At 43.5% G+C, this 22446-nt stretch overlaps 1 protein-coding gene across 4 annotated transcripts in view; it reads left to right on the top strand.

The window, feature by feature from the left end:
* The window catches only part of BMPR1B (bone morphogenetic protein receptor type 1B), a 214307-nt gene that overhangs the window by 156604 nt on the left and 35257 nt on the right, over nt 1-22446 (top strand). For all 4 annotated transcript variants that reach the window (XM_053404034.1, XM_053404037.1, XM_053404035.1 and 1 more), the window contains one exon: nt 21276-21435. In XM_053404034.1, the coding sequence (XP_053260009.1) occupies nt 21276-21435 (160 nt within the window). The remainder of the gene's footprint in view (nt 1-21275; nt 21436-22446) is intronic.

Genomic DNA, 22446 nt, shown 5'->3' with positions numbered 1-22446 from the left:
TGGTAGTATGTTGGAGGAGAGGAGTTATACTTTGGCAGTCTCACTGGGGCGCTGGTTTTCTGTGTGCAGAATATTTTTCAGTTCTAAGAACATTGAAATGTGACCACACACCTGCATTCTTAAGTGTACTGTGAAAGCAGTATGTTGTCTCAAACGGCCCTTATTTGCAAATACAGAGATGACTTGGCTGCAGAGGTAGCTACCAAAACAATTCCTTCAACAGTTTTTGCATTTCATGAACTATAGCATCTCTTTGATGTGATCCACAGCTCTCTTTTTAAAAAGATTCCAGAATCACAAAAACCCATAAATTTTACTGAGGGTTAGTCACACTTGCCACAGGTTTCTGAATTGTCATGCTTATTACTTCAGCCATCTGTTTTTTGTATAATACTTTGAAGTGAAACAGACTTTGATTCTACTTCTGTGCTCTGTGGATGGAATTGTGTCAAAACGTAAATATCAACCCAGGAGTAATGGGAAACTTGAAGACAAACATAACTTCCTCTTTTTGTTTTCGTTATGCTGGTTTTACCTTGGAAATAATTTACCAGAGTTTCTCAAACTGTGTCAGAAGTCTCTCTTTCTGTATGTGTAATTTTGTGCATCAGCTCAAAATTTTGTTCAGCTCATTTTGTTCAGCTCAAAGGCTCAGCTCAGGAGTGGGGAACCTTTAGTCCTCCAGGTGTTGCTGGACTCCAACTCCCATCAGCCCCAGCCGGCATGGGCAGTGGCCAGTGATGATGGGAGTTTTGGTCCGATAATATCTGGAGAGCTATAGGTTCCATACACCTGACTTGGCTGGTAGCATTCATTCTTTTCCCTGGGGAAAAAAAGGGGGGGGGGAGAGCCACGTCCATAGGAATTTGCAGTAACTTTTAATGCCCCCCAGGGTGGGACTTTCTTGGAGGCAAAACTGAACAAAACACAGCTCTGTCATTGACATTTAAGGTTGTTACTTTAGTTCAGTTGAGCAAATCACTGCTGAAACTGTAATGAATGGCTGCAGAACAAATTGCTTCTGCTTCTGCTGGGCCCATCAAGAGATGCATGAAACCAGACTTGAATAGGTAAAATAAACAGGGGAGATGGTATTGCCTGGATTGGAGTTATCTAAATAATCAGCTTTCCCCCCTCTAGAGTTTCTGTCTGTTCAGCCTTAACTTTCAAGTCAGTGGTATGCTTACTTCAGATAATAAGTCCCTTAGTAAGTGCACCCACCCATGTATAAGAAAGACATACTCTCCAGTGCCAATCTCTGTTCCTGCCCTTTGCTTGCCTATCTCATTTCTAGATATTTCTGGCCACAGACATGCCGTATATACTTGAGTATAAGCTGACTTTTTCAGCACATTTTTTAATGCTGAAAAATTCCACCTTGGCTTACACTCAAGTGAGGGTCGCTGTTGGTGGTGGAGGAGGAACGAGCAGCCCAAAAGCAGCCCTTTTGGGCTGCTTGTTCTTCCTCCGCCGCTGCTGCCACCAGCCTCTGCCTCTTGGCAGCACCCTAGGCAGGCAGGGGGATGGGAGGGGCTGGGGGGGAGAGGTTTGCGGTGTGGTGAACCGGACTATACTTGAGTCAATAAGTTTCCCCAGTTTTCCCAGTTTATATTCGGGTCGGCTTATACTCGAGTATATACGGTATTTGCTTCTCCACACTTCTAACTCCATCTCCCCCTGCCCCCAATTAGTCTTACAAGTCCACTTCTAATCCTTTTAAAAATATATATACTTCCCATTTATATTTTTTTATTAGATTGGTTAGTATCCAAAGTGAATGTCAAAAGAGACCGAAATGTTTATGATTTCTCATCACTTTTGCCAATTCATAGGCATCACCATAGAAGTATTCTTGCATATTACTCAGTATTTGCTTTCCTTTAAACCTGGGGTGAGGAACTGGAGCTAGTCAGGGGGCTGAATCCCAGATTCTGTCACCTGCTTAGGGTCAACTTTGACATAATAACACCAGGTGACTAACACTTATCAAAGGAGATTATAACCAACATGCTTAAGTCTAATTAATGCACAAAGGGGTTAATACCATAGAGTAACCTGTCCTGCCAGGCTTAGCTATATTTTCCCCTTACCTTGGAAGGAAATAGGTAATCAAGTCTCTTGTTCCACCCCCACCCCCCAGCATGTGAAGAGGTTTGATCTGCTTATGGCTCTCATCAGCAACTCTTGCGTTCCTCTACCAATAAACCAGGAACTTTCACCACTTTATAACTAAACTAAGTTTTACTTCCTGTGCAACTTTTTTGACCCATGTATGGGAAAGCACATGAACCAGACCTCTGAAGATTTTGTAAGTAAAACAGTTTTTAACTCACCAAACGTCGTGTTTCCTTATACTGAGGGAAGAGGGAAATTCTGGAACTCACTTGGAAGTGCATATTTTAAAGGTCTAACAGCCTATATTTCCTTTACTGTGCTGCATGCATGTTTGGTAACTTTAAATCTCTGCTGGTGTTCCCTCACCAAAGAGTACTTGCCCTAAACTTGGATCTTGGAAGACTCCTTTTCCCTCCTCCTACCTCCGCTAAACAATTATAATCATCAATCAGCTGGTTGCAAATAAACTTACTTTTTAAGTTAATACATGATGTTAAGTGTGGGACAATTGGTCATATGTTGTGGGGAACCACCTTACAGCCCAAATTGGGAACTGGAGGCTCAGCACCACTGCTTTAAATTGCATGAAATATTGCAAACTGATGTTCACACCTTGTTCCTGTTCGTTCTCCCCCTCTGCCTGATTCAGATGATGACAAATCATGAACCAGCAAAGATCAGAAGGGGTTGAAATGCACAGGCAGGAGGAAGGGAGTGACCAGTTGCGAGGCATAGCTTTGCTGACTGAAACTTTGGCCCTGGCTTCTGTACTGGCCAGTTGTTTCACTAAAATTTTAATAATGGTAAGCTGGAAAATTTATCTAGATAGTTTGTAATATCTTAGTGCTTGCTGGAAAAAGAAAGGACATTCCTATTTACATATCCTCCATCTGAACAGCATGGGTAGCACATTTTGAAATGTTGCTTAGACCCATGTTCATGGCAGTGTATCTTAGAACGTACAGGTTTTGTTCATGAGATCTTTGTTTATCATTGTAACATTAGAACGGTTAGTATTTTACCCTGCAAAATAGGACTTGCTGCTGTTGTTGTTGTTGTTGTTGTTGTTGTCGGTGTTGTTTAGTCGTTTAGTCGTGTCCGACTCTTCGTGACCCCATGGACCAGAGCACGCCAGGCCCTCCTGTCTTCCACTGCCTCCCGCAGTTTGGTCAAACTCATGCTGGTAGCTTCGAGAACACTGTCCCACCATCTTGTCCTCTGTCGTCCCCTTCTCCTTGTGCCCTCCATCTTTCCCAACATCAGGATCTTTTTCAGGGAGTCTTCTCTTCTCATGAGGTGGCCAAAGTATTGGAGCCTCAGCTTCACGATCTGTCCTTACAGTGAGCATTCAGGGCTGATTTCCTTAAGAATGGATAGGTTTGATCTTCTTGCAGTCCATGGGACTGTTACTATGATTCTATGCTCCTTATTTACCCAATCTTCTTTCAGTTTCAGAAACTTGGTGCCTTTAGATTTGCCAGGATGGGTGATGGGGTGGGGGATGGAGTCAAAAATATCTGGAGGGCACCAGGTTGGCAAAAGGCTGCATTATAGGCTGGAAAATGCTCAACAGTCCATGCATTTATTTGTGTGTAACAGTATCTATATTATACCATATCCATTTGCACACTGCTCTAATTTTAACAAGGTTTGCTCACCAATTACATAAAGTATTTTATTCACTTTGAAAAAGCTAAAAACCCTGGGAAAATATTATTCTTTCTCTCCAAAATTATACAACCTGCCACCATGAAGTGCATTTGCTTTAGTCACCTACTTCTCATTATTCAGTATTTATTTTAAGGTCTGGCCAGCTGTTTTTAAAGGAAAGCACTGTCACGGAACAATATCTTTCTGTGGAGAACAGAAGAAAATCTAAAAGCCGGAGATTGGAGAGAAAATAAAGCATTTAAAAAATAATAACACCACAGTTCGAAGTAACAATTGCATCATAACTTCCAGTCAGAACCTCAGGATAAGTTGTGCTTTGTCTCATTTGCACAAAGTATTTGCTGTTGGGGAAAGACAAATTCATTAGTTATTTAAGTTATATTGTGATAACTATTATATTTAGTTATGGCAAATTTGATTAAACATTTTTTGAAATAAACATATGTGGGAGCCTCTAAATACATTCCAGCTATTGCTAAGCTTAGAACATTCCAGCCGCAAGTGAAGTGTAGAAAGTTCTGTCCAGCCATTAAGAGCTCAACCAAGTTGTAACTGTCTGGTTCTTCCCACAGTGCAGGATTGATAGGTGGCAGAATAAAAAAAAGGGGGGTGATGGAAGGCTAAAAGGTAAAGGTAAAGGTACCCCTGCCCGTACGGGCCAGTCTTGCCAGACTCTAGGGTTGTGCGCTCATCTCACTCTATAGGCCGGGAGCCAGCGCTGTCCGCAGACACTTCCGGGTCATGTGGCCAGCATGACAAGCTGCATCTGGCGAGCCAGCGCAGCACACGGAACGCCGTTTACCTTCCTGCTGCTAAGCGGTCCCTATTTATCTACCCGAACGACGGGAGCGCACCCCGCTACGGGGATTCGAACCGCCAACCTTTTGATCGGCAAGTCCTAGGCGCTGAGGCTTTAACCCACAGCACCACCTGCTGTGGTGGTGTGATGTGGTGTGGTGTGATGGAAGGCTAGAGACACATTAATCTTTGCCAAATGGACAATGTTTGAGAAGATGGTTATCCCTGCAGTTTAAACCTTAAAGGAACACCTCTGAATGGGTAGTTACTAATACAGTAGAAATCCTTGTTCTGTATTTCTGTATTTTAATAGTGAATGTAAAAATAAAGTGGATGGGTTGAGGGACCAACCAGTGTATTTCTTGCAATTATGAATGCCTCTCTCGATATGAACCTACCCATACCCTAGATGGGATGCAGGTGGTGCTGTGGGTTAAACCACAGAGCCTAGGACTTGCCAATCAGAAGGTCGGCGGTTTGAATACCCGCGATGGGGTGAGCTCCCGTTGCTCGGTCCCTGCTCCTGCCAACCTAGCAGTTCGAAAGCACATCAAAGTGCAAGTAGATAAATAGGTACAGCTCCGGCGGGAAGGTAAACGGCGTTTCCGTGCGCTGCTCTGGTTCACCAGAAGCGGCTTAGTCATGCTGGCCACATGACCCAGAAGCTGTACACTGGCTCCCTTGGCCAATAAAGCGAGATGAGCGCCGCAACCCCAGAGTTGGCCACGACTGGACCTAATGGTCAGGGGTCCCTTTACCTTTATACTCCTAGATCTTCTCTGTTGTCTTCAGCTCCTTCCTTTGAGGGAGTCTCAGAGCATGGTGACAAGGGAGGGTGGTCTTTCCCCTACTTAGTGAAATTTTTAATGTTTGATGTTATATCATGTTTTTAATATTCTGTTGGGAGCCGCCCAGAGTGGCTGGGGAAACCCAGCCAGGTATAAACAACAACAACAACAAATTATTATTATTCAGTTGTGGCACTGCAGCACAACTGCAATGCTCTCCCCAGAGCAAAAACTAATATCTTTTTAAAACTATTGCCCTTGGCATTTGATGGACCACAGTGATGTTTATTGCTTATTGATTATATATTGTGGTGGTTTATAGCGGTGTTGTTGTTTTTTTTAAAAAACCAGTCATGTTTTTACTATATTTTCTATTTATGTCTTATGCTCTTAAAAAGTTGATTGAAGAGTCTTTTGTGTCACAAGCAGCTAATATGTTCAGTTAATTAAATGGGCGCAAGCCAATCATCATTATTATATCAGCCAGTGAAAATGTTTGGAATGCTTGTCAGCCCTCATAAAATATAATGGATTGGTCCCTCCCTCTTACCTACCTTGTCTTGACTGTGCTGCAATGACTTAATCTACTGTTGTTTATCGTTAGTCAATATTTATTGAGCCCTGTCAAGCGCCGACCTATTCTACTGGGATGGTCAGAAAAAAGGATATACAGGCTCCAAGCAGATAATGGTATCTTCTCAGAAGTGTGAGCCACTGAATTCAATGTAGCTTACTCCTTGGTAAGTGGAGTTAGGGTAGTATATGGTGAACCCTTCTTTGTGCATTGTGTGTATAGAAGACCTGACCTGGAGAGAAGAATAAAAGCTTTTATGTGAGCAGAAACAGCAGAGATCCACTTTACCAGCCGAACCAGCTTTGCACAATGCCCAGAAGGGGGGATGGGAAGCCTGAAGAGATCAGAGGTGTTTGTGAAAATTAGTCAGTATTAGTGTAATATTCCTTCAGGGAGTGTTTTATAATGCCCACCGGAATGTGTGGGTGGTTGGATCAGATTCCAGACTTAACTCAGTTGCTTTCAGTTACTGACATAATGCACACCTGTGTGTTCTCTCTTTTGACCTGTAAGTTGCAGTAAAAAGACCCTGACAGCTGAAATTAGGGGGCTTTGTGTGGCTCTTTGTTTGTTTGTTTATAGATGAAAAGAAAATATGTTATAGCTTTAAAGAAAGAAAAAGGTCGGAGGTTTTTTTTTTGACGAGGTGAAATTTCACTTCCCTCCTGCAGTTTTGACTTTCTGTTTTATCATTAGCTTTGCATGCTAATGCTTTGTTATGCAGATGTTTGGTAATATTGTTAGCATGATGATGGTAGTGGTGTTTCTGTCCTGTTCGTCTACCGATGTGCTCAGTAGTGAGGGAAAAGCATCTTCTTTTTGCCGTGCTTGGTACTTTGCAGTGTATTACAAAGACAGGTTGCTGCACCAAGGAACTTGCAGGTGAATATTTGACACAGAAAAGAAGTGGTTTCACTTAGGTTTGAATGCCTGCTTAGTTGCAATAAGGCACCTGAACTTAGCTGCAGTAAGGTTCTGCTAAAGCAGGAGACAGCAAGGTTTACCTTGCCTGGGCTGGTTCACTCCAGCGGAGATCCCTTCATGGGCCGGATTGCATGCGTGTGTGAATGCGCCTGCCCACGATTTCTAGCGTTTGCGTCTGTGGAGATGTAATTTCTGGTGTATATGCATGCGCAGACACGTTTTTCAGCGTCTGTGCATGCGCAGATGAGATTTACGGTGCCACGGAAGTGAGTCCCAGCGCCATGCTGCACCAGTTTAGTGCAGTGTACAGGGACTCACCGAGTGGGCAGCTCTGTTTGGGGGAGGCTCATGGGCCGGTTAAACGACCCCCGTGGGCTGCTTGTGGTCCATGTGCCTTAGGTTGCCTACCCCTGTGCTAAAGGATTTGTAGGAACTTTGAGTTCCAAAGAGGACTTTTGAAGGAAGTGTGGCATCATAGAGCTGTCGTGGGAAGCAATTCTGAGCAGAAAACTGTGATGAAACGGGATTTATGGGACAACATCCTGTGATGTCTACTCAACGTACACAACAAAAATCCACACAACAGAACTTTCTCTTCTTCGCAGTCCCACGTGTGCACTCCAAACCTCTTCTAAAGGGTATTCCAACCATCTGTAACAGATTTTGTTGTTGTTATGTGGGGGTGAAGGGCAAAAGGAAGTAGAGGCCCCATTGCATGAGCAGATGCCCATTGGCATTATGTTGGATCTCATCCATAGTTCTTCAGTTACACCTTATATTCTACATAAAGCAAAGTAATGTGTCCATTCTTTCAGGTGTGCAGAAGTGGTTGCTGTTGTATAATTAAATTCAGTGGGTGGTATTCAACTAAGGTTTACTCAGAGTAGACCTATTGAAATCAATGGCCATGATTAGAATCATAGAATCATAGAATCATAGAATCATAGAATCATAGAGTTGGAAGAGACCACAAGGGCCATCGAGTCCAACCCCCTGCCAAGCAGGAAACACCATCAGAGCACTCCTGACATATGGTTGTCAAGCCTCTGCTTAAAGACCTCCAAAGAAGGAGACTCCACCACACTCCTTGGCAGCAAATTCCACTGTCGAACAGCTCTTACTGTCAGGAAGTTCTTCCTAATGTTTAGGTGGAATCTTCTTTCTTGTAGTTTGGATCCATTGCTCCGTGTCCGCTTCTCTGGAGCAGCAGAAAACAACCTTTCTCCCTCCTCTATGTGACATCCTTTTATATATTTGAACATGGCTATCATATCACCCCTTAACCTCCTCTTCTCCAGGCTAAACATGCCCAGCTCCCTTAGCCGTTCCTCATAAGGCATCGTTTCCAGGCCTTTGACCATTTTGGTTGCCCTCCTCTGGACACGTTCCAGTTTGTCAATGTCCTTCTTGAACTGTGGTGCCCAGAACTGGACACAGTACTCCAGGTGAGGTCTGACCAGAGCAGAATACAGTGGCACTATTACTTCCCTTGATCTAGATGCTATACTCCTATTGATGCAGCCCAGAATTGCATTGGCTTTTTTAGCTGCCGCGTCACACTGTTGGCTCATGTCAAGTTTGTGGTCAACCAAGACTCCTAGATCCTTTTCACATGTAGTGCTCTCAAGCCAGGTGTCACCCATCTTGTATTTGTGCCTCTCATTTTTTTTGCCCAAGTGCAATACTTTACATTTCTCCCTGTTAAAATTCATCTTGTTTGTTTTGGCCCAGTTCTCTAATCTGTCAAGGTCGTTTTGAAGTGTGTTCCTGTCCTCTGGGGTGTTAGCCACCCCTCCCAGTTTGGTGTCATCTGCAAATTTGATCAGGATGCCCTTGAGTCCATCATCCAAGTCGTTGATAAAGATGTTGAATAAGACCGGGCCCAAGACAGAACCCTGTGGCACCCCACTAGTCACTCTTCTCCAGGATGAAGAGGAACCATTGATGAGCACCCTTTGGGTTCGGTCAGTCAGCCAGTTACAAATCCACTGAGTGGTAGCATAGTCAAGACCGCATTTTACCAGCTTCTTTACAAGAATATCATGGGGCACCTTGTCAAATGCCTTGCTGAAATCAAGGTAGGCTACATCCACTGCGTTCCCTTCATCTACCAGGCTTGTAATTCTGTCAAAAAACGAGATCAGGTTAGTCTGACATGACTTATTTTTCAGAAATCCATGCTGACTATTGGTGATCAGAGCATTCCTTTCTAGGTGCTCACAGACTGTTTGCTTAATGATCTGCTCCAGAATCTTCCCTGGTATTGATGTCAGACTGACTGGGCGGTAATTATTTGGGTCCTCTCTTTTCCCCTTTTTGAAAATAGGGACAACATTTGCCCTCCTCCAGTCTGCCGGGACTTCGCCTGTTCTCCAGGAATTCTCAAAGATGACTGCCAGTGGTTCTGAAATCACATCTGCCAGTTCTTTTAATACTCTTGGATGCAGTTCATCTGGCCCTGGAGACTTGAATACATCTAGCCTAGCCAAGTATTCTTGTACTATCTCCTTAGTTATTCTGGGCTGTGTTTCCTCTGCTGAATCATTTGCTCCAAATTCTTCAGGTCGGGCATTGTTTTCTTTATCGGAGAAGACTGAGGCAAAGAAGGCATTGAGGAGTTCAGCCCTTTCTGTGTCCCCTGTTTGCATTTCACCATCTTCTCCTCTGAGTGACCCCACTGTTTCTTTGTTCTTCCTTTTGCTACGAACATACCCATAAAAGCCTTTGTTGTTGCTTTTAACCTCTCTAGCAAGCCTGAGTTCATTCTGTGCTTTAGCTTTTCTGACTTTGTGTCTACACGTGCTGGCTATTTGTTTGAATTCCTCTTTGGTGGTTTCCCCCCTTTTCCATTTTTTGTACACATCCTTTTTTAATCTTAACTCAGTTAAAAGTTCTTTAGATAGCCCATTAATTAGGCCCATTAATTTCAGGGAGTCTGCTCTGAGTAAACTTTAGTTGAATGCCATCTAGTACAAATAACATGGTGCCTGCTTTTCTATTCTGCATGGGAACTGCTTGTCTGTGAACAGATCCACACAGCCAGAGCTAATAATTGCATGGGTAAGTCTGATTGCATGGGCCTTTCCCACTGCATTGGCACTCCAATAGGCAATTTAGATCCACCATTCATTTGTATTTATTCAACAACAACAAACACAATTTATTATTTGTACTCTGCCCATCTGACTAGGTTACCCCAGCCATTCTGGGCAGCTTTAAGCAAGAATGGCCACTTCTGCATGTCTAAGGGACCCACATGTAACATCCAAATTGCAGGAAAATAAGAAGAGGCTGCTGGATCAGGCCAAGAAGCCCATCTAATCCAGCATCCTGTACTCACAGTGGCCAATCATTTGCCTATAGGAATCTCACAAGCAAGACGTTCTGTGCAGCACCACTCTCCCTACTTGCGATTCCCAAGAAACAACAATCCTAAATTAATATATACACTGATAGTGTCTGAACTAATGGTAACCAACCAGGCAAGTGATCCCGGGGTCATGATGAATAGCTCAACAAAAACGTCAACTCAGGGTCATCCAATTAAATTGATTGGCAGGAGGTTCAGAGCAGACAAAAGTACTTCTTCACACAATGCACAATTAATTTATGGTGCTTGCTGCCACTAATTGTAGTGATTCTAAAAGGGGATTACACATATTTGAGGAGAGCAGCTATTCGTCATGATTACTTTAGGATTTCATTTGTTTTAATGTTGCGTTTTTGGATGTTTGGATGTTCTTAGTCACTTTGGACACTTTTTTGTGAAAACTACTATTTTGTTAATATATGATAAATATGGAATCTTTAGGTTTACAGCCATTGTGCCACTGAATGTCTACTGCTAGGGGACAACAGTGGAAGAAAGCTATTGAGGAAGCAAGATGCTGAATTAAATGGACCTTTCTTCTTGGACTTGCTAAATTGGTGACACACATAATCCTCATGGCATTTGCATACACCCTAAAGCTTCATCTGCACATACAATTTTTATTTACATAAAACTAAATAACAATATTAAAATAACCAAGTAAATTATTTTAAAATCCATACATACCAGTAAAATATTCATATCAGCTACAATAATCTGGGTACTACAAGCTGGCATCAATAGCATGGGAATCCTTGAGCAAGGATATAGTTTTCAATGCACTCTGGAAACATCCAGCATTGTGTTTGGTGCCTGCCTAATCATCAAGGGGGCATGCCACAGGATAGGTGCCACCACAGAGCAGGCTGCTTTCTTTTCTATAATGAGATGAGGTTTGGCAAGATCTGCTGCAGATCTTCATGGTGATTCCCATAGGCCCATGCACTCCATTACAAACAGTGCTTACACTTAATGGAGCACTCCATTAGAGCACTCCATTGTTACTTACCACACCCTCTGGAGGAAGAGTGAATTGCTTGGCATGGGTAGATGGTTGTGAAAGGGGTAGATATCAGAAGGCCAAGCCCAGGCATTAGCTGTGTCTCTCTTTCTTGGATTTATCTGATTAATTTGTTGAGTGTGTAACAGAATCAGACTGAACTAAGTTAAATTCCAGGCTAACTGGTTGTGAGTCGAGGCCCCATCCCCCGCTTTATGATGAAATAAGACACACGGACACCAGTGTTTTAGGTTAATGGGCTAAAAATGGCCACAACTTTATTGGTTACAGAATGTGAGTGGTATTGGCTTAGGCACTGGATCCGAACAGACTATACTTGACTCCTTCTCACCCTGCAGGAAGTCACACAAGGGTTAATGACCTGTAGGGGGAGCCTGTTGATGCAAATCAGCTGGAAGCTCTCCCCTAGAGTCACCGGAGGGTTGTGCCATGGCCCTAGCCACCACCTGGGCTTCGGACAGGAACCACGACCACCGGATTCCTTTAATGGAATACCCTTCAAGGGGAGGGGTAGGTGATGGCCACAACCTCCCCTCCAACACACAACACATTTTCCAATGCCTAACCGCCAAACCTTACAAAGTTGTGATGATTTGCTATGAGGTAGGTGAAAAACCAAATGGCTGGTGCCAATTTGTCAAGTGGAAAAAATTCCTACCAGGTCCCTTCAACAGGCAACCAACCAAGGTCCATAGCAAGGTCAGCTGTTGAATGCATGAGAATGGAGGAAGGGAGGGTGGGAGATCCGTGCGTGCAGGAAACAAGCAGGCTGAGCCACGGTCCTGCATTCACTTAAGAGTGGCAAACCATGCCCCCCAGCCAGCCGGATTGGTTGGCTGAGGGCATGACATGGGCCCAGGACTCCTTGTGACGCAGTGGGCCATCCACGCCCCCTGTGAAGCGTGGGAAGCGAGACCTGCTCACAAAGCCTCGGGGAAGAGGAGAGGCTTTGCTTTGAAAATATTTTAATGTCTCCAGAGCATAGTATGTGCTGCTGATTTCTGAAAATTAATGCATGGGCATTTATCTTATGGTGCCATATCTTGACCCCATTTTCAAACAAGGTCACGGAGCATAGCGGACTCACTGTACGTTTATATGTTAACATTTCTAAACTGAGATATCCTTGTGCATTTTTAAGTGCCCTTGACATAGCAGTTGCTTGAAATCCATTCTGCACTTCTGCTACTTGAGTTGCACTTTTCGTTCTCAATATCCTAAATAAATGGTCATAGAATATGGATGTTTGATGTTTTTGTGGGGCGGGACTGCATTAATCAAAAGCGATATTCTTTTTAAAAGCAAATGTTAAATGATTTGACAGTCTGCAGCATATTTTACGTATTGTATTAAACTGAGTGCCTTCTCTTGCTTATTCTAAAAATGCAGATAAGTAGCTTTCAAGCACTTGTTTGTAGTTTAATAGTTCCTGAAAGAAGCGTCAGCACATTTCCGTCTTGCCTTTTCTAGACAAAACAGTGTGATCTGATCTGCTGGCTTGTACATAACTACTGATCTGTTGTCTAGAACAAGTTAGGAGACAGTGAACTCTGCAGAAAGAGAAAGTCCTCCAAACAGCATGTGGGTAGTTTGGATGTGCTGGCGCCTGTAGCCATGGCTTTCACTGCTCTGTTGCATTAATTAGGAACAGAATAAGGTCCTCAGACAAAGCTAACTTACTGTCACTGAACTGCACAGCTTATGAATATGAAGGCAAGCTGAGTTCAAGTCAGCAGTGCTAAAACAGTTGCACGTATCAGGATAATTGAATACATTATACTTTCCAGCTATAGACGTCTCGATACTGTATTTGCTGTAGACTGTTGTCATGGTATTTCCCAATATTCTAAAGGTGGTGGATGGGTTGTTTGTTTCCCATGGCTCTGAGTTTGGGCATGCTGTTGGTTTTCCCTGTGGGGACAGAAGACGAGGGAGGAAATCAAAGCAGGTATCACACTTTGGCACTGAAGCCCGAGAAGAGATTGAGCAAGCACACAGTATCCTTTCGTCCAGAGATTTCCAAAGTGTGTGTCGTGACAGTTTAGTGTGTCAGCTGCAGTGTGTGGCATGTATGCTCCCTGCTGTCCTCCCGGGGCTGGAAAGGGGTTAGTTTAAACTTTGTAAAACTGAATTACTGTGTTGTGAAATGATGCATGTCTACAGAAGTATGTCACCAACACGAGCAGTTTGGAAATATCTGCTCTGTCCTTAAAGAATGCATAGGCAGAGCTGGGCAAGTAGAGACTGCTTTGCTGCTTCCACTTCCTCCTTCTTTTCAGAGGATGCTACCGAGACCCCACTGCCCAGGAGAAACCACACCAAATGCAATGTGGCACCAGCACAGGCTGCAATCACCCTAAGAGCATCACCTACCACTCAGAATATCCCCCTTCTACACCACATGCACCATGGATGAAGACGGACCATGTGGTGTCCTATTGGGGACTGCATTTTCTATGGAAGCATGTGCTTGCAGGGTGACATAGAAAAGCTAAGATTAGAAAAGATAAAAAAGCTTGAACACTTGCAGCCACAAGTTGAAAACAAACTGTCAGGGAACTGCCATCGCAGCCAGGAGTGGAGGAAGGGCTCCCAAGCGATGCTGGAGAAGGTCCCAGCAGGAAAAGAGGGGACTCAGCGACCGGGGAAGGAAATCAGCGTTACACCAGGGAGAAAGGTGGGCAGAGGTGGGCTTCGGAGAGATGGCTCCAGGACTCTTCGCCAGAGACCAGCGGGGAGAGCACGGGTCCTCCACTGCCCACACCCACCCTGCGCAGAAGACTTCCGTGCAGGGAGGCTAGGCGGAGACTATCCGTCAAGGAACTTTTATGTTGGAAGAAGTTCAGGAAACGCCCACTGACGGATTCTGCCAGTGACTGAGACAGACGCGGAATCAGGACTGTCCAGCCAGGGAAAGGTTTATCCAGGCAACCTCGCCGAGAGTGGCGGCAACTTACGCACGAGCAACCCCCAATTCCCATTACACAAACTCAAAACCAAACAATATATTTGCTTCAATGTGTAGTGTACAGCTTCGTTTTCTCTTACTCTTCAAGTAACTACAAGCATAGGGAGTCCCTGTTCTCAGTGGTATCACAGCATGTTGGAAAGAGAGGTTTATCTCTTCCCTCTCCAGCTGCACCCCCCAAAAAAAATCTCCCTCCCTCTCCAACAGCTATGAGGCTTGAAAAAGAGTTCCCACCCTTAGGGAAAAAATATTGTTGCATATAGGAATTGGAAGGGAATGGGACAGACCTGGCTTGCATTTCCCACCAATATCAACAACAGAGCAACACTGTCATATTCCTACTGGTTTAAGCTTTCCAAAAACAGTAGCATAGCTTATTTTACAGCTGAAAATTTCTGATGGCGAGGGCAGTGGGAGTAATAGGGTCTGTATGCATGGCTACTTTAAAATGCATTTGAATATGTATCTGTTCCACACCTGATCCACACAGATTAGTCTTTAGCGCCTGCACAAATTGCATACAACAGGGCCGGCTCACCTGTGACCTCCATGTATTGCTGGACTACAACTCTCATCATCCTTGACCATTGGCATTCTGGCTGGGGCTGATGGGAGTTGGGAGTGCAACATCTGGAGGACATACAGAGTCAGCTATGAGGACAAAAACCGCCTGCATAAATGCATTGGGAGAATTATGCCTGCAGGAATAAAAGGAATCTACATTTCCACTTCCTTCTTCACCTTTTATCTTTTGGTTAAAGATTCGTACTGATATAGGTGGATGTGTCCATAGTTCATATCCAATGAGTGAAGGAGTCATCCTAGTTAGGTCCTGCATTACTGTTTGGAATCTGTTCATGTAACACTGAAAAAACAGAATCAAAATATACTAATTTTTGTTTGTAATTTATTACAATCATTTTAAGGAGGGTTATTTAATTTCTACACTGTTTAATATATTGAAAATATTTCTAAGTGCTGTGCAGAGTGTTATTCTTGTTGAGTATTAGCACTGACTAATATTGCCACACACCTTGGTATATCATACTCTTATGTAAGCACTATAAAAATGCCACTTAAAAAACAATCAGACAAATTTCCTTTGGCAAAAAAAAGAGAGCTCTGGACTTTAAAAGCTGCAGTGCGACAGTTCACATGTAGGTTCAGTGAGAAGCTTTTAACCCATCTGGAAATGGTAAGGAATGGTGAATGAGCAGAAAGCCAACCATTCTCTCTAATGTGAGGCTTTCCTTTTCCTTTCCCCTTTCCCCTCATGTAGTTCTGTGCCTGGTTGGACTATTTCTTGCTTGCCAACTATACAATCAAAGAGAATTCTTGGGGCCCAGTGGGGTAGGGGCAACAGCTGAACTGCATTAGGGCAACGACAGCCTGGGTTGCATTTCTTAACTGCTGAATAACAGATCACAGGTGCAGGATTAACCCAACATACGGAGCTCTGTTTTGTTAATGGAAGCCCCTTAGCAGCCGTAGTTTACTGCTTTGTCACATGGTTCTCCTAAAAGGGAGGAATCTGGCAAGGATATAACAAGCCTACGGAAATTGAATGTAAGTAGAATAGGTCAGCTTTAAAAAAAACCCAACCCCCCCAAACCTTTACAGAATACTATAGGGAAGGGGGAAAATGAGGAAGAATGAGCTTTTGAGTTTATCCTCTTTGCAGGGGTAGGGGAGAGGTTCAGTGGCTTTTTACAAAGGATCAGGCCTGGGCACACATGACTGGAGAATGCCATTTAATTGAAGTGCTACTACCTGTGGGGCTAAGATGATGTTATTGTGCACATCGCCTTGCATTTCTGTATTTTCACATAGGCCCTACCCAAAGTGTCCCCATTCACCTGAGCCCTTCTGAGTCCTTTGCACATTGAGCAGTTAGAAACCTCCAAATAGCACAGATTTCCCAATCACATGGAAGGTCTCTAGCCATGTTCAGCTGAACATAGTTAGAAGCCGCCTTCAGGCTTTTATGCTAAGCACATGAAGGACAGGAGGAGAGAGTGTGCCTTGTGTGCAGGGGACATTGGGGTGGGGCCACACAATTAACCCTCCTGTGGTCAGGCTGAGTTCTTGAATTGGGCTAGTGATTTTCTAAGGGGCAGAGAAAATAAGGACAGTTGGGGCACATGAAGCCTGATGTCCTTGTAGACGTTACTTTGTGGGTCAAGAAGATCCCACATTCAAACAAATGTAGGCTATCCCGATGCATTTGTTGTTTTTCCTCCTGTGATAAGCGAACAGTAGAGGGATGGGGAAGGAAACCTAGAAACCCAAGACCTCCCGCTTTTTCTTCATTAAAAAGACCAAGCAATGTCTGAACAGTCCTCATGAATCAGCTTATATGCCCAAGTGGTCTGGCTCAGCTGGTTTTATAGACCTGGCTATTAATACGTTCCTATTTTAGAATGGTTTCCTTCCTTAAGCTCCAGATAAGAGAAGTTAAAGGGAAATGTTTGCGTGTGTAAAAGCAGGAATAGAATCTTGTATAGGTTATTCCCTTCCCACCCACATCTAGGAGGGACACAGGTGGCACTGTGGTCTAAACCACAGAGCCTAGGGCTTGCCGATTAGAAGGTTGGCGAGTTCAAATCCCTGTGACGGCGTGAGCTCCTGTTGCTTGGTCGCTGCTCCTGCCAACCTAGCATTCGAAAGCACGTCAAAGTGCAAGTAGATAAATAGGTACTGCTCCGGTGAGAAGGTAAACGGCGTTTCCGTGCGCTGCTCTGGTTCACCAGAAGCGGCTTAGTCATGCTGGCCACATGACCTGGAAGCTGTCTGCGGACAAACGCCGGCTCCCTCGGCCTATAGAGTGAGATGAGCGTGCAACCCCAGAGTCGTCTGCAACTGGACCTACCTAACGGTCAGGGGCACCTTTACCTTTACCCACATCTAGGAATGGATGAATCTGTCGCTTCTTGGTCTTTTGGCTAAGCTCAAGTGCAGTGCAGTTAGTAGATAGTTGACACAGCATTTTTTTTTCCCTCATCAAAGGCAGGGCTTTCCCTCCCCTGAAATTTGTGGCTTGCTGCCAAAAGACCAAATGGATTCCTCTGTATTCTTGTTGGAAGATTCGGAAGTCAATGTGGTTCCACCACAGCGAAGCTTAACAGCTGTTGTGCATTTCTGAAAAGCATAAATGTGTTTGTAGTGTTTTAATAGATTGAGCAAATTACATAGTGTTGCTCCTTGACCGCAGGTTTATTATTGTTGTTCTATGTGTTGTATTTAATTACCATTTCCTTTAGACACATTTTTTGCCCCTGAAAAAGGCTCCATATCAAACTGATGCACACAACCACTCTCCTTCTGATGCCTTCTCCCCCCCCCCCAAGAAAAAATACCATGGAGGTCTTACACACACACACACACACACACACACACACACACACACTGTTAAGAGTTTGTGGGTGCCAGGCACTTAATCCCTGTACCAAGCAAATGCTGAAAGCTAAATAAGTTGGGCAAGTTTCCTCATGACACAATCGCCTGGGAGATGAGCCATTAGAAAAACAAAGGAAAGGTGATGGCCCATTGAGAAAGCAAAGGGATAAGGCTCTGTACCAGATGGCAAGTGGGTGGGATCCCTCTTCCAACTCTTAGATAGAAGACAAAGGCAAAGTTTGAATTGGAGTTTGAGTTGGCTGTGATGTGATCTTGAGAAAAGAAGGTTGCAGGCTGGTTAAAGGTTGAAAGCTGGAGAGAAGGTTAGAGTTCAGTGGTTGATTTCTGCTTGGATCCAAGGCTGCACCCATGAGAGAAGGAAGAACCTCTTGTAGTAGTAATGCTGTGAATCCCTCCATCGTAGTCTCAGGTTGTGTATAAACCATATATAGTAAAGACACCACAGTCTCTGCTATGCCTCATTATGAACAGGAAACGCAGACCCTGAGTTAAGCACCTGAACCCCTAGCATTCCACTTGCTAAATTGAGGACAGATTTTAAAAATAAAATTCCTAACCTAAATTTTCATTTTGAATATCTGACATAAGGTGCCTTTCTTAAGATCGCTTCCCAGTTTTATCATTCCATGAACTATGGAGAGGTAGCTAGCCCGTTCCTTATTCAGCACATGATCGTTGCCAATGAAACCTTATCAGTAAAACTTTTTATTTTACTGTCCTTCTCAGAACTGCTTTATACAGTAGGCTGTGGCTGTGGTTTCAGAGGGATAATTTATTGCACTTTCCTTCTGTGCTGCTGTTCTGTCACTGATTGGTTGCCAACAATATCCTGTGGAAATTCCTTTATCTGATGCCTGAAAAATATAGGGAGTTAAAGCAGTTAATATTTCCCTTTCCCATAAAAGCAGTCATTTTTTAGGATGTAATTTGACTTGTTCAGATATAATCAGGCTGTTGATTATGCTCTCGTGCATTCAGCACTACAGCCGGGTACTTCCTGATATTGTATAATAGAAGGAAATACTTCAGCGACTGAAAATTGTTCAACAATATGGTAATTTTACAGGAATGCAATAATAATAATATTCTGTGTAAGATTCCTACACTTACCCTTGGGATCTCTTCCAACTCTACAATTCTGTGATAGGAGACAGTATCGATCCCCATTGATTTAAATGGGAGATACTTAATTTCCAGTTAAAACTCTCCCATTTAATTTGGCAGGATGTAAAATGTGTCTAACTTTGGCTGGACTTTGTCCTAAATTATTTTATTTACACATTATTGTATATTATTTATAACTTCTGCCTGGAACATTTTAAAAAGTTCACTGTTTGTTCATGAATAATAACGTAACTAAGTAATAAGAGCCAGAGAGGACTATGTGTGGGGGGGGGGGGAGAGAGAGAGAATGAAATTGCCCCAGAAGGTGGATAAATTTAGTTATAAAAGTATCATGGTGTGGATGAAAGAAGGCTGGTATTTTTATTCTTCTTTACTATTAATATATTTTATTTAGCTCTGTTGCATCATGAGCCAGATGTCTGAAACCTCTGCCTAGAACATTTTTAAAAGTTCATTCTCTGTCCATGAATAACAATGTAACTCAGTCACAATCCTAGCTTTGTGCATATCTGCTGAAAAAAGGGGGACTTGGTTTTAAAAGGCTCTGTTCCACTGACCCAGAAAGTGAACATCTGTTGAAGCTAAATTTCCCTGTGTAGGCTGGATTTTGAAATATCCTAATCCAAAATAATCGAGAGAGCAAGAGAGAAAACTCCCCACCACCACCACCCAGAAAGAAGTAGTATAAAATAAATGCTTGGACCCAAATCGTAGTTGCTGCTTGTAGGCTGAAGGTAATATGTGCTCAAAATCTAAAGTTGTTATTGTTAAAATACCAAACACCCCCCCGCAAAGAAGCCAGAAGAATAGTGTACCTGTTACAGTGCCCTGTATTAAGGGACGAAAGTTTCCCAGCAAAACAATGCATTTAGAAATAGCTCATGCTACAGGCCTTTCTAGCTGCAGATCAACATGAAGCTTTCCACATCTGAATGTTCTTAAGACATTGAAAGCCACTTTGACCAGCCATACACTTAGAAAACTAATGGGGTAGGGGAAGCTAGAATGGACCAGTTTCCAACATGGGTCCTGCAACACTATGAATCCTCTCCTGCAATCTTATGGTATCTGGTAGAGTATCCCAGGGGCCATGTGATGAACTCTTGAGAGCACACATCTCTCCTTCTTGGTGATTCCTCCCAGACTGCGGAAGTCCCTCCCTAAAGAGGCTACTCTGACTCCATCCTTGCTGTACTTCTTTCTGACAGCAGGTACTTGTCCCAACAGATTTTTGAGAATGACAGTTTTTAAAGAAAGGGCTGGTGGGTTGAGGTTTAGTAAGTTTTTAATGATTACTTTCCCAAAACAACAACAACAAATCTTTATTGCGGTTGTAGACCAGCATAAGTTACTTTTCCCCATGTATTTTTTAGCTGTTTCTATTTTAGCTGTCAGACGCATTGAGTCCCTGTCAGGAAAAAAAGGTGGGATATGAATAATAGTAATGGTAATGATAGGTAAGGGGAATAAGGCTTTGTGCTGACCATCAGGCAGTGGCTGTTTCTACCTGTCTTGACCCACCCTCCAAGCCCTAGCCGGCTTTAAAACAAAAAATCGCTGCCACAGACATTATGTGTAGGCGCATGAGTGGAAGGTTTTGAATCATGGGGGTGGGGAAAGTATGTGTGTGAATTTCAACAGTGCCTAGTTTGTTTTTGGTTGCTGGTTTGTTAATGTTGTTAATACAGTGGTACCTCGGGTTACATACGCTTCAGGTTACATACGCTTCAGGTTACATACGCTTCAGGTTACAGACTCCGCTAACCCAGAAATAGTGCTTCAGGTTAAGAACTTTGCTTCAGGATGAGAACAGAAATCGTGCTCCGGTGGCATGGCGGCAGCAGCAGGAGGCCCCATAGGCTAAGGTGGTGCTTCAGGTTAAGAACAGTTTCAGGTTAAGAACAGACCTCCAGAACGAATTAAGTACTTAACCCGAGGTACCACTGTATTGTTTTGCGAATTATGAATGTTGCGCTGCTTTGTAAATCTTACAATACGACTTACGTTTGTGCTGTTCAGCCTATTTTTGTAGTTGTTTTGTTAATAGTGCTTTATGGAAGGTGGTTGTTTTAGTGATGATTTGTAATTTTTGATTTGTCAATTATTCTACGTGATTTATGCCATATTGTGATGCTCTGTTATTGCTATTCGTTTGTGAGCCGCTTTGTGATTCGTGTGAGTGAAAAGCAGCATAGAAGTGTAATAAATGAATGAAAATGAATAGCAGTAACAACAACAACAACAACAACAACAACAACAACAACAACAACAACAACAACAACAGGGATGCCCTAGAAAACCACTGCCAGCCAGTGTAGGCACTAATGAGCAAGAAGTGTCAATGGTCATTTTTGGTGTAGGAGACCGTCCTATGTTTCTTTGTACCTATCTACACATGATCAAGCAAACAGTTGCTGATAAAGCCTTAAAAGTCTTTCGGAAAACCCCTCTCAGCCATTCCTGCCCAGCGACTTACGTTTTATTTCATTCTGTTTCTTTTACAGCAAACTTTCTAGACAGCAGGCCCTTGAGGAGTTCCGGGAAGGTGAACATGGAAACCAGGAAGGAAGATAGCGGGAGCACAGCAGCATCTCCTCCCCAGAAGAAGCTGTTTTGCCATTGCCATCACTACTGCCCCGAAGAGTCAAAAAACAACACTTGCAGGTGAGTGTGGGAATGATTAACCTGCGGAGTCTGCTGCCACACAATGTTGGGGGGGGGGCATCCAAAAGCTACCTGGCTTAGATGGTTTTAGAAGACAGAGCCTAGAAGGAGAGAACTTTAAAATTCTGTTAGCCGCGATAGCTAATGGAAGCATCAGCGATATGATGCTGGTGTCCAAACCATGAGGAAAAGGGTTGTTGATGACATGCCCCACTTGTGGGCTTCCCAAAAGTATCTAGTTGGCCACTGTTGGAAAAAGGACAGTGGGCTATATTATGGTCTGAGGGCTTTCATGGAATCATAGAGTTGGAAGGGACCCTGAGGGTCATCCAGCCCAGCCCCCTGCAGTGCAGGAATATGCAGTTGTCCCATACGGGGATCAAACCTGCAACCTTGGCCTTATCAGCACCACACTCTAACCAACTGAGCTTTCCAGCTGATGAATGAATGAATCTTTATTTGCGTCAGCCATCGGCCTTAGCAATAAAACAACAATATGGTATACAAAGAATAGAAATAAAAAGTCAATTACAGTGGTACCTCAGGTTAAGAACTTAATTCGTTCTGGAGGTCCATTCTTAACCTGAAACTGTTCTTAACCTGAGGTACCACTTTAGCTAATGGGGCCTCTTGCTGCTGCCACACTGCCGGAGCACGATTTCTGTTCTCATCCTGAAGCAAAGTTCTTAACCCAAGGTACTATTTCTGGGTTAGCGGAGTCTGTAACCTGAAGCGTCTGTAACCTGAAGTGTCTGTAACCCGAGGTACCACTGTATATGAAATAAATTTTAGGGTTTTGAATCAATAGTCAAATAGTGGATCTTATTCTGATTGCCCAAGCTAAAAGTCTTGCAACTTTTGCTGTCACCTGCTCATCTTGATCTGCCAAGAGAAAGGACACTGTGGCAGTGGTTGGGCGACCCGGAATAGACAATAAAAGAGGGGTGATAATCTCATTCCTCAAGTCTTTATAAAAAGTGCAAGCCAGAAGGGCATGCACCACCGATTTGG

Source organism: Podarcis raffonei, chromosome 9 (assembly GCF_027172205.1).
Source record: "Podarcis raffonei isolate rPodRaf1 chromosome 9, rPodRaf1.pri, whole genome shotgun sequence".
Classification (NCBI taxonomy): Eukaryota; Metazoa; Chordata; class Lepidosauria; order Squamata; family Lacertidae; genus Podarcis; species Podarcis raffonei.
This window is presented reverse-complemented; position numbering and strand designations above follow the sequence as displayed.